Here is a 14,188-nt window from a genome sequence, read left to right on the forward strand (position 1 = left end):
GATTTATTTAGTCATACAAAAATATACAGAACAGAAATGTTCTTGCTAGCAACACTTCAGGAAGTGCTGACTAGTGGAATTATTTTCATATAATGCTTGAATCCCTTTCTTAAAGAATAGGATTTCCATTTGAGAAAAAAGATTGGTTTGAAATGACAAGCTCACATCCTGCATTTTAGAGCAATAAATGCACTTCTGACTTGTGCGACACTTTGGTGACTTCTCTTCTAATCAATCATTCAGCTCTTGTAAGCGTACACATGCTACTGCTCCAGGGAACACTGGCTGGAAAAGATAATGCCTCACTTTATTGCACTATTTATATTACAATGACCTTTTTCAACATTATGCTGGTGGACAAGTCCTAGCATTATTATTCAGATTTGATAAAAGGAAAAAAAAAAAGTCAAACATATTTTTATAGCTTTTGATTTATTTTTGAAATCTCAAATTTAAAATTCCAATACTTAGATTTCACAACTCAGTGTGTATGCTTTTTCCTATAATAAAACAATCTAATTTAAATTTTACAGTAGGTGACTGGACAGATGGGAAGATGTGAGGTATTACCATATTATGTGTAATTATTTCCATGTTAATAATTTTAAGGAGGACTGCTTTAGAGCAGACTGTCAGGATTGTTTTAAAATTGAAATTCTTTCACTGCTTACCGTAAAAGCAAAGAGAAAACAGAAATGAATACTGGGCTGCAAGTGGACTTTAGGTGAAAAAGAGCAAAGCAAAGCATTGGCAGTTTGGTTTTTTACTTACTAACTGGGCCAGGATTATTAGGAATACCTGAAAGAAAAGAAAACAAAAAGTATAAGTATTGATTTTTAACAATTTACAGTACTACAGTAAAAACGTTAATTTAATTATGGTAAAAATACTTACATATACAGATTTAACATAACATTTCAGAAGATTGACTAACTAATGAATAAACATTCATACGCTTAAAAAAACAAAACTATATAAACTTTAAATGTGCTTCCTGTTGAAATCAAACCCAGGACTGGACCCTAATATCTAAGTCACTTAAACAAACATGCATACTAACTAAACTTTATTAATTCCTTGTCTCAGTAAATGATGTTGTTTACAAAAATGGGAAAATAGCAAAGTTCAGAAACAAAGGTGGCTGACACAACTATCTTAAATTATTGGGTTAACTAGAATGTGAGTTTCGAGTATCTCATCAACATTGCAGAATCATCAGTAATAAGTTATCAAAAGTGCAATTTATGATTATAAAGGACAAATGATTAAAAATCTGAAGTAAATAATACTAAATATAAAAAATGTAAAATAAAATACAACACATAATAAAAAATAAGCATTGTTTTGTTACATACATATATATTAGGATGGCTTATTAACTCCAGTGGCTGTGCCCATGTTGTCCTTTTGAACAGATGGATATTCTCCAGGCATCTTTTTTCCCCTCAGATATCAGTGATATGCATGTCTGATTGACTGCCATCTGTACACTGGCTTGGTCGGGAGAGTGTGTATATGTGAGCGTACACTGGGGTACGCTCATGGCACACCCAGGGCTGAGGATGGTGCTGGTGCTGCTGGGATAGACTATGGATCACTACGACTCTATATGTGACTAGCTGGGTTTAATTAACAAAATGCTTGAATTGATTAATACATCAAAAAATAATGTGTGTCCATCTTGATATCTTAATAAAGGTTGCTGCCTTGCAGTAAGGAGACCTGGGTTTGCTTCCCAGGTCCTCCCTGTGTGGAGTTTGCATGTTCTCCCTGTGTCTGCGTGGGTTTCCTCTGGGTACTCCGGTTTCCTCCCACAGTCCAAAGACATACAGGTTAAGTTCACTGGCGATCCTAAATTGCCCCTAGTGTGTGCTTGGTGTGTGGGTGTGTGTGCCCTGCGGTGGGCTGGCACCCTGCCCGGGGTTTGTTTCCTGCCTTGCACCCTGTGTTGGCTGGGATTGGCTCCAGCAGACTCCCGTGACCCTGTAGTTAGGATATAGCGGGTTGGGTAATGGATGGATGGATGGATTACAGAAGACAGAATGGGGTCAATGCTTTACACTGGTGACCACAGAGGGAAGTTACTCTTATAAAAGGGACACTTAATGCTTATCGTTCATTTGGCCTTGAAATTAATTTCCAATTTCTATGGCATTATATCATATTTTTTATAGGAGTTTTTAAAAATTCTCTCAGTAAAGTATAATTCAGAACAAGCCAATATTTTTTTTATTTTGTCAGTATGTTACATACAGTGGTCCAACACATTAATTCTATAATGTGGTAATGTGGAATCATTACTGGAGATAAAGTAGAGGCTAAAAAGAGGGGTAATTTGATAGTCTTTGGGTATTTTAAGTAATAAACTACACACAGTAGGTTACCACAGATGACCAGCAAGCTCATTGTCACAGTCCTGAAATCTATTTTATCAACACAGGGGATTCTAGATAGACGAGGTCCCGTAAGATAATGGACCACAGTGCTGAGTTCAAAACATTTGCAAAGACAAGGGGCGTTTGTGCATTCAACATCCATCCTTGAATTTCCACAGTCAAATGGAAATTACTGTAGAAAGCAAAATGTTGCTCTCTTTGAGTATAGAAATTTACTTCTGAATGGAGTAAAATGATCTTTTGTACAGGTACTCATGGGCTTGACGAGTGAAAACCAAGCTACAACAACAGCTCAATTGTTGAACACTACAAAGGCAACTGAAACAATGACATGAATCTGACAATGGTGCAAGAGCATTATCACGTTTACTGTATATGATGGAGAAAAGGTAGGAGTCTAAGTACAGAAGAACTGGCAACAAGTAGTCGTAGTAAGGGTCCATGAAAAACCCAGACCCTTTGAGATTCAAACACCTGATAGGAATACCAACCAAAGAAATCATTAACATCATCAAAACTCATGATATTAAATATCTATCTTTTCGTCCCCAGCACCATTTCACTTTTCTCCACAATGCTGCTAACAAAGAGACACAAGTCAAATTTCTTGCTCCATGTTTCCTAGTTCTTTAACAAGTTTAATTCCAAGCACATGCTGTTTGGTGGCTCAAACTATTCCATTTAATTTATCCCAATACTAACACCATTTATTTGGCTTGTTTTTCTAGCTAGCATGAAACACTTTTTAATAACTCACAGGGACACCATGTTACTGTACGCTACAAAACCTTTACTGCCTCTGTTATCTTCACACATCTCAGTCCCTGTATTCATAGGTTTGCTCCCAAAGCAGGAGCGCCCTCAATTTGTGCAGCGTTACTTTAACCATACATCACAATAGGAACTCCATCCGCAGGAGAACTTTAAAGTTACCCTTTCAGCAATAAAAGTCATGGCCACTGGTTTTGGGATGCAGAATAGGTGAATTAGATTAGTGGATATTATGACACTTGTTCAAACCATTAACTCAGATCTGTACATTATTAAAAATACTGCTCTTTCAGCATGACAATACATGTCCACATATAATATAGCATAGATTAGTGAATCAGAACTCAGAAGATGCTGGATTAAAATACACACAGATTTAGGCACCTGAATTATAGAGAACAATTACAATGTTCCATCTTTTGCACTATTTATAGGCCCGGATATTTGTAAACATTATACACAAAATAATATATAGAAGAAAATAATGAACACAAAAACATTATGTACTCTGCATAATAATGTACAAATGTATGAATATTTCAATTTTCTTAATACCTCTAAATATTAATATTATAAAGAGAAGTGCTTTAATTCATTGTATATAAAAAGAAGTCATTATAGATTTCCCAAGCAGCAGTTTTCCTGTCTGTGTCATGGAGCTACCATAAAGCTTAGTTCTTGGCAGAAAAGAATTCTCAGTGGCTTTCTTTTCCACCTGAAGGGCACTCACTAACATCATCAAAGAAGGAAGGACCTCCCACATTGTGCAATCGATATTGAGAGAATAAGCCCATTTCTCTTTCAGATGCTGCGCTGACAGGCATAGTTAAAGCCCTAATTTATGACCTTTTGGGGGAGAGAAAATAAAAAATCAGTGCAAAATACAAGAGACAGCTAAAATGTCACACTCACGTGTAGCTGTCTTAAAAAATAATAATAATAATAAATATGAATCTGTTTCAGCAGATGATTGAATTGCCACACCATGTGCACAAATCTGAACTGCTCCATGCAGAATCATGTGTGCACACCACACTTCAGGCTCCCAGACAGATTTGCAAATTATTTCACGTAATACATGTTTGATTTATTTTTTTGTCTTTAGCTTCTCTTGTTTCAAACACCCAAAGAGGAAAGTCATGACTATATAACACGACACCTTGGTTTTTTTTTTAAAGGTAACTAATTACTTTTTACTGCTCAGCCAGGTTTATAGAACATGGCTTGCAATTTCACACACATCTCTATATCTATAAAGCAAAATCCCTGCCACTTTGTTTCTTTATATACAGTTTAGGGTTTTGTCTTTTTTTCTCTTTCTTCATCATGTAAAGCACTTTGAGCCTCATTATTTGTATGAAAATGTGCTATAGAAATAAATGTTGTTGTTGTTATTGTTGTCAAGCCACAGACTAGAAATTTGACACACCATAATGAGTCTGGTATTTCTGCAGTTCTGAGCCTCCAATCTGGAGTTCCAAGTACCTGGAGTTGACTTAATGGACAGTTGCCTTTATCTGAGTCACAACCCTAATCTTAACCATAGTGTAACTGGGTAGAGCTTTGGAGGTTTGCACCTAGACTCTATTGACACCCATTGCAGTCAACTGAACGTACTTGGAGCTCCAGGGTGGAGGTTCCGGGGTACAGCGATGTATACTTGCAGATTTTCAACATATAACTTTTATCCATTGCCCTTCCAAGTGCACCATGGAGGTTGTGATTGTGCTGTTGGGGCTGGTGTGCTCAATAGTGCCACCTGAGGCAAACCACATTTTTGTTTCCCCCATCATTAATTAGACATGAAACAATACACTCAATCAGGTGCGTATATACTATCAAGTCATTCTGTGTGTTCAGTTAGGGGCCTGTGATTGCAAGGGGCCATTTCACCGAGCGCAGAAATCACCAAGCGGACCCAACCTTATCCTCCCCTACTGAAAGAAGCGATTGAGTCTCTGTCAAAAGCAAGAGTGGGAAATTCTACACTTCATTAAACAATATGTCTGCACACTGAATTGTTAAAACTATGATCTGTTAGGAATTCTATTTATTAAGTCAGCCTGTGGGGGTCTTAATCTAGGCTTACACAACACAGTGCTCCCACAATAGAGTGTACCCTCCTAACTGCAAACAAAATAATAAATAAAAAATTAAATGATATATTATTTTACAGTGTATAATGAAACATGTTAGCTTTAAAGCAATAAAACACACAAACTATTGGAGCAGTCAGCAGACCGAAACATTTATAAATCGTGGTCGGACCAAGTACCTGCTGAATTACTGCAGGCAGATAGCACTTAGAGACCAAGAGCCAGCCACTTGATTGACAGCAAACTCTCTAGAAGCATCCTGTTTGTTCTGCAGCTTTCTAGAGAGTGCTGTCCAGGGGCTCATCACTCAATAACAGTGCTATTAAAACTAGAGCACCCCAAAGACTGAGAGGTCAGGCATTTCCAGTGGCAGGAGGTGACAGCCTGTGAGTGGAGGACTTCAGGTGGGTGACAGGAACTGAATTGCTGTTTGTTGCAGAGCGGATGAAGAGGCAGAAGTCAGGAAGAGGAAAGAGCATTGCAAAAAAGTGGGCACAAGTTGGTAGGTTTTAAAAACGGCCTGCAAAGGGATAACACAAGGTGAGGCACAACTGGTATTGGTGTTTAACAGCATATTTGTGGTTTTGGTGGGCATTCTCTGTGGTCCCTAACAAAGAGGAAACTTGCATAGTCGCACCAGGATGTGGTTATCTGCCTGTTTCACACAGTGATATGTGAAAGATGAATGTCCTCTTCGTTCCCTCTTCGTTCCCTTGTACTAATCCTTGTCTAAGAAGTTAAGCAGAAGTAAGCTTTAAAAACATGCTTTGCTGAGCAAACAGAAAAATATTTGTCCAAAGGACTCAAGGTCTAAGCATTCCACACATGAGACTGCCTTATCACGTTTTCCCTTAGTTTACATCTGAACGCCATAACAAAAGGGCCAAGAAATCAAGTTGCACAAGGGGCGTTGAAGGGGCTCAAGGATTGGGTATAATAAAAGTGTCGACTGTTGCATTTCATAATGATATTAAATCACGCATTCTAGGGGTATAAAAACTTTGCCCCACCCAACAGACAGGGTTCAGAAGAGCCCTGATGCTGTCATGTAATATTGATTGCCTGCTTTTCTGAAACTCTGCTCACTGTGATGCTGCAAAATAAAGCTGCTATATAACCACACCTGCTGTCTTGTCTGAAGTCTTCGTTCACAGATATTAAATAATAAATACGCCAGTCTGTCTGAGGCCTAAATCTTGCACATTCTAAGAGGTGTCTGCACCTGTGTGCATTATAAACAATAAAAAAGTACAAATTCTTCACTGCAGTCAAACAGTCCTGCAAAATGCACCTACCCATTTTTAAATAAACATACACGTTGCTGAATAAAGAGGCATTTAAAGTAGATTGCACAATTAACACCTCAATAACATTCCAGAAATTACCAAACATTTTTGAAAATTACATAATCTAATTTAAACAGATATATTTAAAAATCTAAAAAATAAATGACTTGAGATTTGAAGTGTGCCCAGGATTTGCTTCTGGGATGTTTTGCAGTGTAGCAAAAATTAAGGGTGTACATTATGCACAATTTTAGACTTTATAATTGTGTATGTGTATCTCCATTAACAAGTTCAATTTATATTGATCAAGATTGGCATTCCTGTTGTCGGTAATTTCCAATAGAATGTTACGGGGTGGGATTTTAAGGGGGAAGTTCTTAAAAAGGGGTTTTTCCTGTTATACTTAGAGAACGCAATGAGACACATTTTTTACAGTTATTAAAAAGCTAGCTAAGAATTACTTCTCAACGTCTATGTGTCATCAATCAATATTACAATAATTAAACATTTCTCAGTTTTTAAAGGTAGCATACAAATAATTAAAATATATATGTTATTCTTAAAGTACATGATTAACTTTCATTTTTGGTATTTTTATCTTGTAATGTTAAAAAAATACTGTTGCATGGAACCTCTTTTCTTACCAAAATGCCACTTGAGGGGATTACCTCACTATGCACTTCACGTGATGGGCATGAGTGGTGTGATGTTTATCATATTTTCTTTTTAACAAATACTGTAAATCTAAGTTCAGTTCTTGCCCATTATAATGAACCTTTTCTTGAATCAGGTTATTTTTCTCATTTTTCTAAGCCACCCTCAATGAAACTCTAATGTCTCCAGAATTAAGGATTGCAGTTTGAGGTTTCTTGTTACAGTATATTGTATACAAAGAGGTTTTTCAATACTAACAAATAGTTAATATACTAAATGCAACAAGGTTCAGGGTAATAAAGTTTGGTAATACGTCATTTGTAATTACTTTTGACCTTTTGACCTTTCCGTTTTCTCACTCAGGCAATACTGGGTAAGCAAGTTAGTGATTTAATAAAATAAGTCATTTTTACTTTCTCATATACGAAGTATAAGGAAAGTATTGTAATCATCCAAAGATTCGATGTCGAGATTTTGATGAATCTCGATATTTTAGACCTCTGTGACTTTCTCGTATATGAAGTATTGGGAAAGTATTGGAATCCCCCAAAAATTCAGTTTCGAGATTTTGATGAATTTTGATGTTTTAGACCTCCGAGTCTGAAAATACCATTTTTGGAATTATGCCTGAGTGTCTGCCTGTATTTGTCTATGTAAACACGATAACTTGAGTACACTTTCACTTACCATAGATACTCGCCTATTAGTCGACCTCGCAGATAAGTCGAGTGTATCGTTTAAGCCGAAAATTATGAAATTTATTATGGGCCGCGTATAAGTCGAGGGTAAAACTTTCATAATTATACCCAATGTACCTGGGCCCAGACTTTCAACATTTTAATCTTTGAAGAATTTTAGAAAGCCAAAATTAAAACTCCAAAAACATTTTTATTTATTTACTTACAGTTAGAATATTTCAAATAAATTTGTATTCAAGTCCCTCGCATATAATAAAGTGGCCCTAAGTGTCTTCTTCAAATCCTTCAAAGTCCGATTCTTTGTCATCAGAATGTCCGAATAAAATGTGAAAGTCTTCTTCCTTGACGTCGTCAGCATAAACATCATCCTCTTCGCTGTCGTCATCTGTTGAATCATCTACTGCTGATTCTTTGTCTTCATAGATGGCATCATCTTCTGATCCATCCATAGCATTACTGATGCCACATTTCAAGAACGACTTTTTGATCATTTCTGCTGGAATTGAGTCCCAAGCTTCCTTTACCCATTTAGCTACTAAATCAATGTCTGGTTTCTTCAAATTCCCTCCTTTTGTTAATTTTACTTCTCCAGAACACATCCACTGCTGCCACATGCTGCGTACTCTGTCCTTGAATGGCTTGTTTAAACAAACATCTAATGGCTGGAGCATCGATGTCAGTCCGCCGGGAATAACAGCTAACATAGTAGCCATTTTCCTGGCTTCATCCTTTATATCCTCTGATGTATGAGCGCGGAACATGTCCCACACCAAAAGTGACGGGCGTTTACTTTGCCCTGCTCCTGATCGCCTAGCCCACACATCTTGAAGCCACAATTTCGTTCCAGCCTCATTCATCCAGCCTTTGGGGTGTACACGAACAGTAATGCCTGCAGGAAATTTTATGTTCTTTGGGAACGACTTCCTCTTGAATATTATCGTTGGGCGTAGCTTTGTACCATCTGCCAAGCACGAGAGGACAACGGTGAAATGGGTTTTTTCATGGCCCGTTGACTTAATAAGTACGGTCTTCTCACCAATACCTGCTACAGTTCGATTCCCCGGCATATCAAATGTCATTGGCGTTTCATCCATGTTACCAATGTTACTGAGATCAAAGTCATGCCTTTGTCTTTGCTTGATAATAAATTTATGAAAGGAACTGACCTTTTCTTCTAGATCTTTTGGCAGCTTCTGCGCGATTTTTGTTCGCTGACGAAGGCACAGCCCATATCTGTTCATAAACCGCGTACACCAGCCAGCCGATGCTTGAAATTTCAACAAAGGCTTACCATCGATCATTAAATACTTTTCTTCTTTTGCCAATTGAAGTGCCCGTAACCGAATGCTCGAACGAGTCACAATATATCCATTTTGCCTGCATTCTACAATCCAGTCATTCAAGTCCTTTTCCAGTCCACTGAAAGGCGAAAGTCCAAAACGCAATGCTTTTTTAGACTTTGGCATTGCTTGTAGAGAAGGCTTATTTTTTATCCAATCTCTTACAAGTTTTTCGCTAACGCAAAACTCTCTGCCAGCCACACAATTATTGGTTTCCTCAGCACGCTGAATAACTTTCAGTTTGAACGATGCGGGATACGATGCTCTTGTCTTCTTTTCAGAATTCATTTTCGTACCGGTAAGAAGTTTAACTTAATATATTGATATATTTTATTAATAAACTGCAATTAAATATATGTAGGCTAATAATGCAGAGCATGTGGGGTCTCCGAGCTTCTTCCAGAAACAATTCAATGCAAATTTAATAAAGAGCTGCAAAACGTTGCGCCAAATGAATGTTGAGTGTATGTTGCCGGTTACCGCCATCTACTGGCAGCTAATGGTATTTTTGTTATCCAAAACCTGCAAAAGCTAATGCTCAAATTCAAGTACGGTATTTCACAGTTTAAAGAATTATTTAATGAAATTAGTGTTGCCCCGTGGATAAGTCGACTGTGTGTTTTTGAATGAATTTTAAGGCATAAATTTTTCGACTTATACGCGAGTATCTACGGTAGGTCAACCAAATTTTGCATACAAGAATTAGATACAAAACGTAGATTTCTATTAACTTTTGGGCTATTTCCGTTAACTGGAAGTGGTACTTTACCTTTTATTCATTTTTTCAACTTTACTTTAATAATACAGTATATGCTCTTGTATAAGTTGGGTCTTGAAACCCGAAAAATCGATTATAAAATCAGACCCCAACTTATACGCCCGTTCAAAAATGAGGCACTTAATTTTTTTTTTACATCTTCTTGCCTCCTCTAATCTCACATCATTTTCTCAGACGCATCGGATTTTGTTGCAGCAGCACAGTTACCAATTTCTTTTGCTACTTCAATGACGTTTAATTTAAAACCAGCTTCATATTTTCTTCTGATCAAATGCTCCATCGTTGGTAAGGGATGCTCTTACGATAAAGGAGTATGAGGGTGTATGAGGAGATACAAAAAACACAAATCAGTGCAAATGTTGCTTCGGAATAGTTTGAGTTTTACCGTGTGGTCACGTAGGCACAATCGAGAGAGTGAGCGAGAGAGAGAGAGAGGTTAGGAGCACGCACTGATAGAGTGTATTGCCGCACCCACATAGAAAAAAAGGCAGTGTGCACCGTGGTTACTCTCTCAGGTAGGTGTTAGCATTTCATAATCCCTTGTACCAATAGTGTGAGTTTTCCGCATTCGACTTATACGACCAACATAATAAAATTCCAGAAATTATTCTGTAAAATCAAGTCCCGACTTATCAATGGGAGAACTTATCCGCGAGTATATACGGTAATAGTTTAATATATTATTAATTTGATTTGATCTGTTGTTGATGGTTCTTTAATGTACATAATATAAAAATATTATCATTGTCTTGTGGTTTGCTCCTCAAATATCCATCCCCATACCTGAGTATACGAGAAAGTCTAGGGGAGACCACTCCCAATTTTTCATTAGAAAGTTTAAAATGTTATAGTTACACAACTTCATTCAGCCAAATCCATTTAGGGGTTTGAAACAGGCATATGCTATTTTATTATTGTAGTTGCATTAACGTTTAATATATATAAAATATGTAATTTATTTATTTACTTCCACCTTCATTGTACGTGTCTATGAAGAACATAAAAATGTCTGACATCCATTGAAATTCACTTTTTTGCTGCTGGTGGTTTTCTTCATTAAAACCTTAAATGAAAAGAAGCAGGATTTGCAGCAGTTTCAGCACAGAGGGATTCTTGTCTTTGTTATCAGCACCACCTTCCCACCCCCAAAGCCCCAAGAGGTGTGCTGGCAAACTCTTGATCTGCTGGTGACCTAGCACTCCTTGCTGGCACACTACAGGTCTGTGCTAATGACCTCCCCCTCTCTCTCTGTAACAGAGTGTGCTAAGGCTAAAAATACCAGAAACACCCCAAAAGAGATGAGAAACGGTACGTGGAGCGCCCGTACTCTGCTGTGTGCTGGAAACAGGCCATCCCTAAGATGATTTACCTTAAAAAATGAAAAAGGCACACAAATTTCTTTTTTCACCCTGCATGCTTGAATCTTTTAAGCTAACAATATCTAAGAAAGCATCAGACAGTAAGGAAACACGTTTGATTTGTAAATAGATTCAGCTTTGCATGGATTTCCAAAGGTTGGCTAACTGCATCTCTAATTTTGTGCATTACTCTCTCATTCAAGCATTTTCAAAAAGGAGATATATGGAGCAGACTAAAAACCTGAGTAGAATTTTAACTTTGCTTATTGGCATGGCAGGCAAAAATCATCATCCAAAAGGTATCTTCGAATGTCACTCAAACAACCCGTGTGCTATGATGCATTGTAGCGCAAGCGACATTTGTACCTCACCCCTCTACCCCAGCGTCCCCACTCAAAAATAGTGTTGTACATTTCTGTAATGCCTTAGGATCTCTACTGAAATGACTGCATCATTTGATGTGTTTGCATGCTAAGTGCCATCAAAAAGAAGAAGTGTACCCACACTCTCTTTCCAGGCCACATTAGGTGACCTTCATTATGCAATGCTTAACCAGTGCTCAAAATGCTAGTCTTCTTGGGTCTGATGCCATAAGCTTCACATGCCTGAATTTTGTATTTTCTTTCATTCTTGTCTGCAGATCCTCTCAAGCTCTGTCAGATTTTATAGAGACCATCAGTAGACAGCTACTGTATTTTCATGTCTCAACAGAGATATTTAATTGGGTCTGGTCTCTGGCTGGGCAATTCAAGGGCATTTCTCGAGTTGACCCATGTCACTCCTGTGTAGTATTTTCTTTGTGATTCCTGTTGGAAGGTGAACTTTCAGCCCAGTATGGGGTCCAGAACACTCTCTGTCAACCCTGCTGCAACATGATGCTGCCACCACTATGCTTCACAAACGGAATGGTATTGCACAGGTGATAAGTGGCGCCTGGCTTCCTCCAGTCGTGATGCTAACCTTGATTTCATCAGACCAGTCTGAGAGTTCTTTGAGTGTTTTTTTTTCTAAACTCCAAGTTGGCTTTCATGTGTTGTCTGTCAACTCTGACGTAAACCTCAGATTAATGGATTGTTTCAATGGTGGTTGTCCATCTAGAAGTTTCTTCCATTTCCACATACAGTAGGTTTTCTGGAGCTCAGCCACAGTGACCATCAAGTTCTTGGTCACCTCTCTTACCATGGTCGTTCTCCCTGGATTGCTCAGTTTGGTTGGTCAACCAGCTGTAAGAAGAGTTGTGGTTGTTCAGACTTCCTCCAATTAAGAATGGTGGAGGGCGCTTTGCTATTGGGAAACTTCAAGCTGGAATTTTGTTTTGTAGCCTCCCCAGATCAGAACCTTGGCACACTCCTATCTCTAAAGCTGTACATGCAATTCCTTCGACCTCATGGCTTGGATTTTGCTCTAATACACATTGTCAACTGTGAGACCTTCTATAGACAGGTGTATATGTTTTGTAATCATGTCTAGTCAATTGAATTGACCACAGGCAGATTCCAAAAAAGGTGTAGAAACATCTTAAAGATGATCAACAAAATGGGATACACCTGTGCGAAATTTCAAGTGTCATATGCTCTAATATTTTTGTCAATGAGGTATTTCAGTTTTTATTTTTAACAGTTTTGCAGAAACTCCTAACTTCATATTTTTACTTTTGTCATTCTGAGGCACTGAATGTTGTTTGATTAGGGAAAAAATGAATTTAGCACAACTCTGTAATATAGCAAATACTTTCAGAATGAAAGATCTGTGTGTGTGTATGGAGCAGTCCGCTCTGCTCACTCTCAATCCACAGCCACTAGATGGCACATGCATTCACTTTTAAATTTTTTCAGCATTTACTGCACACAGGTTTTTCGCCATGCAGCAACAATGCTGTGCAAAGGACGCAGATGAAGAGACACAACATTAAAATGAATCAATCACCACAGCTCAACAACGTGCAAGTGAAACACCTCAGCAACAGAGGGCAAGGCTTGAACTTTTCACTAAAAACATTGTCTATCTGGAGGTATTTTCATGAGACAAAGATTAATAGGACTGATATGGCAGCGATACAGCTAAGATATGGACTCACCAGTATCTTCTTACGAACGCCAGTGGGTCCATGTCTTCTGCACTGGATAATTCTACAGAGTTTGCAAATATAGTGAAACTTCTAGGGCATTTTAAGGTTGTTTTTTGTCCCGAAGACCAAACACAGCTAGCATATATATACTGTACGTGGGTGTGCGTGTGTGTGTGTTTGTGTGTACAGGTATATATATTGTGGCCTGTAGGAGTTGTTACCGAGCCCCAAAACCCCAGATACAACTACACACAGACAGCCTGGGTTCAAATTAAGGTATTTTTTGTCTTGTTTCCCAACCACAACAATCCTTCCTTCCTTCCTTCCTTCCTTCCTTCCTTCCTTCCTTCCTTCCTTCCTTCTCTGATCCCTCTTTTACTCCTCCCAACTCTGACTTCCTGAGCAGAGTAGAGGGTACACTTTTAAATCCAGAGCTGGATTACTTCTAATGCATAATCAGTTGCCTCCTGGAAGCACTTCCAAGTCAGGCAGGACTACAGTGTTCCTTGGATTGGCACTATCCAAGAGCTCCCCATGGCAGACCCCACAGAACCTCACAGGGCAGGCTCATGAGGCCATAATTCCCATAATACCCATGCGGGTGTCCATAATGGGGCTTGCCAGGTGAGATGCTGCCATCCTATATATACAGTGGGACACGTTGCCCACTGTCCATCCCAGGTGTTTCTCAGTGGCTGTTAGAACACCAGCCTCACTGCAGCCTCTGAAATGTCCTTCCACAT

General features: G+C 38.3%; 1 protein-coding gene across 8 annotated transcripts in view; it reads right to left on the minus strand.

Annotated features, from left to right (window-relative positions):
- Nucleotides 1-14,188, minus strand: part of ntng1a (netrin g1a) — a 524,315-nt gene that overhangs the window by 98,720 nt on the left and 411,407 nt on the right. For all 8 annotated transcript variants that reach the window (XM_051933209.1, XM_051933212.1, XM_051933210.1 and 5 more), the window contains exon 5: nucleotides 772-798. In XM_051933209.1, the coding sequence (XP_051789169.1) occupies nucleotides 772-798 (27 nt within the window). The remainder of the gene's footprint in view (nucleotides 1-771; nucleotides 799-14,188) is intronic.

This window comes from Erpetoichthys calabaricus, chromosome 10, assembly GCF_900747795.2.
Source record: "Erpetoichthys calabaricus chromosome 10, fErpCal1.3, whole genome shotgun sequence".
Taxonomy (NCBI): domain Eukaryota; kingdom Metazoa; phylum Chordata; class Cladistia; order Polypteriformes; family Polypteridae; genus Erpetoichthys; species Erpetoichthys calabaricus.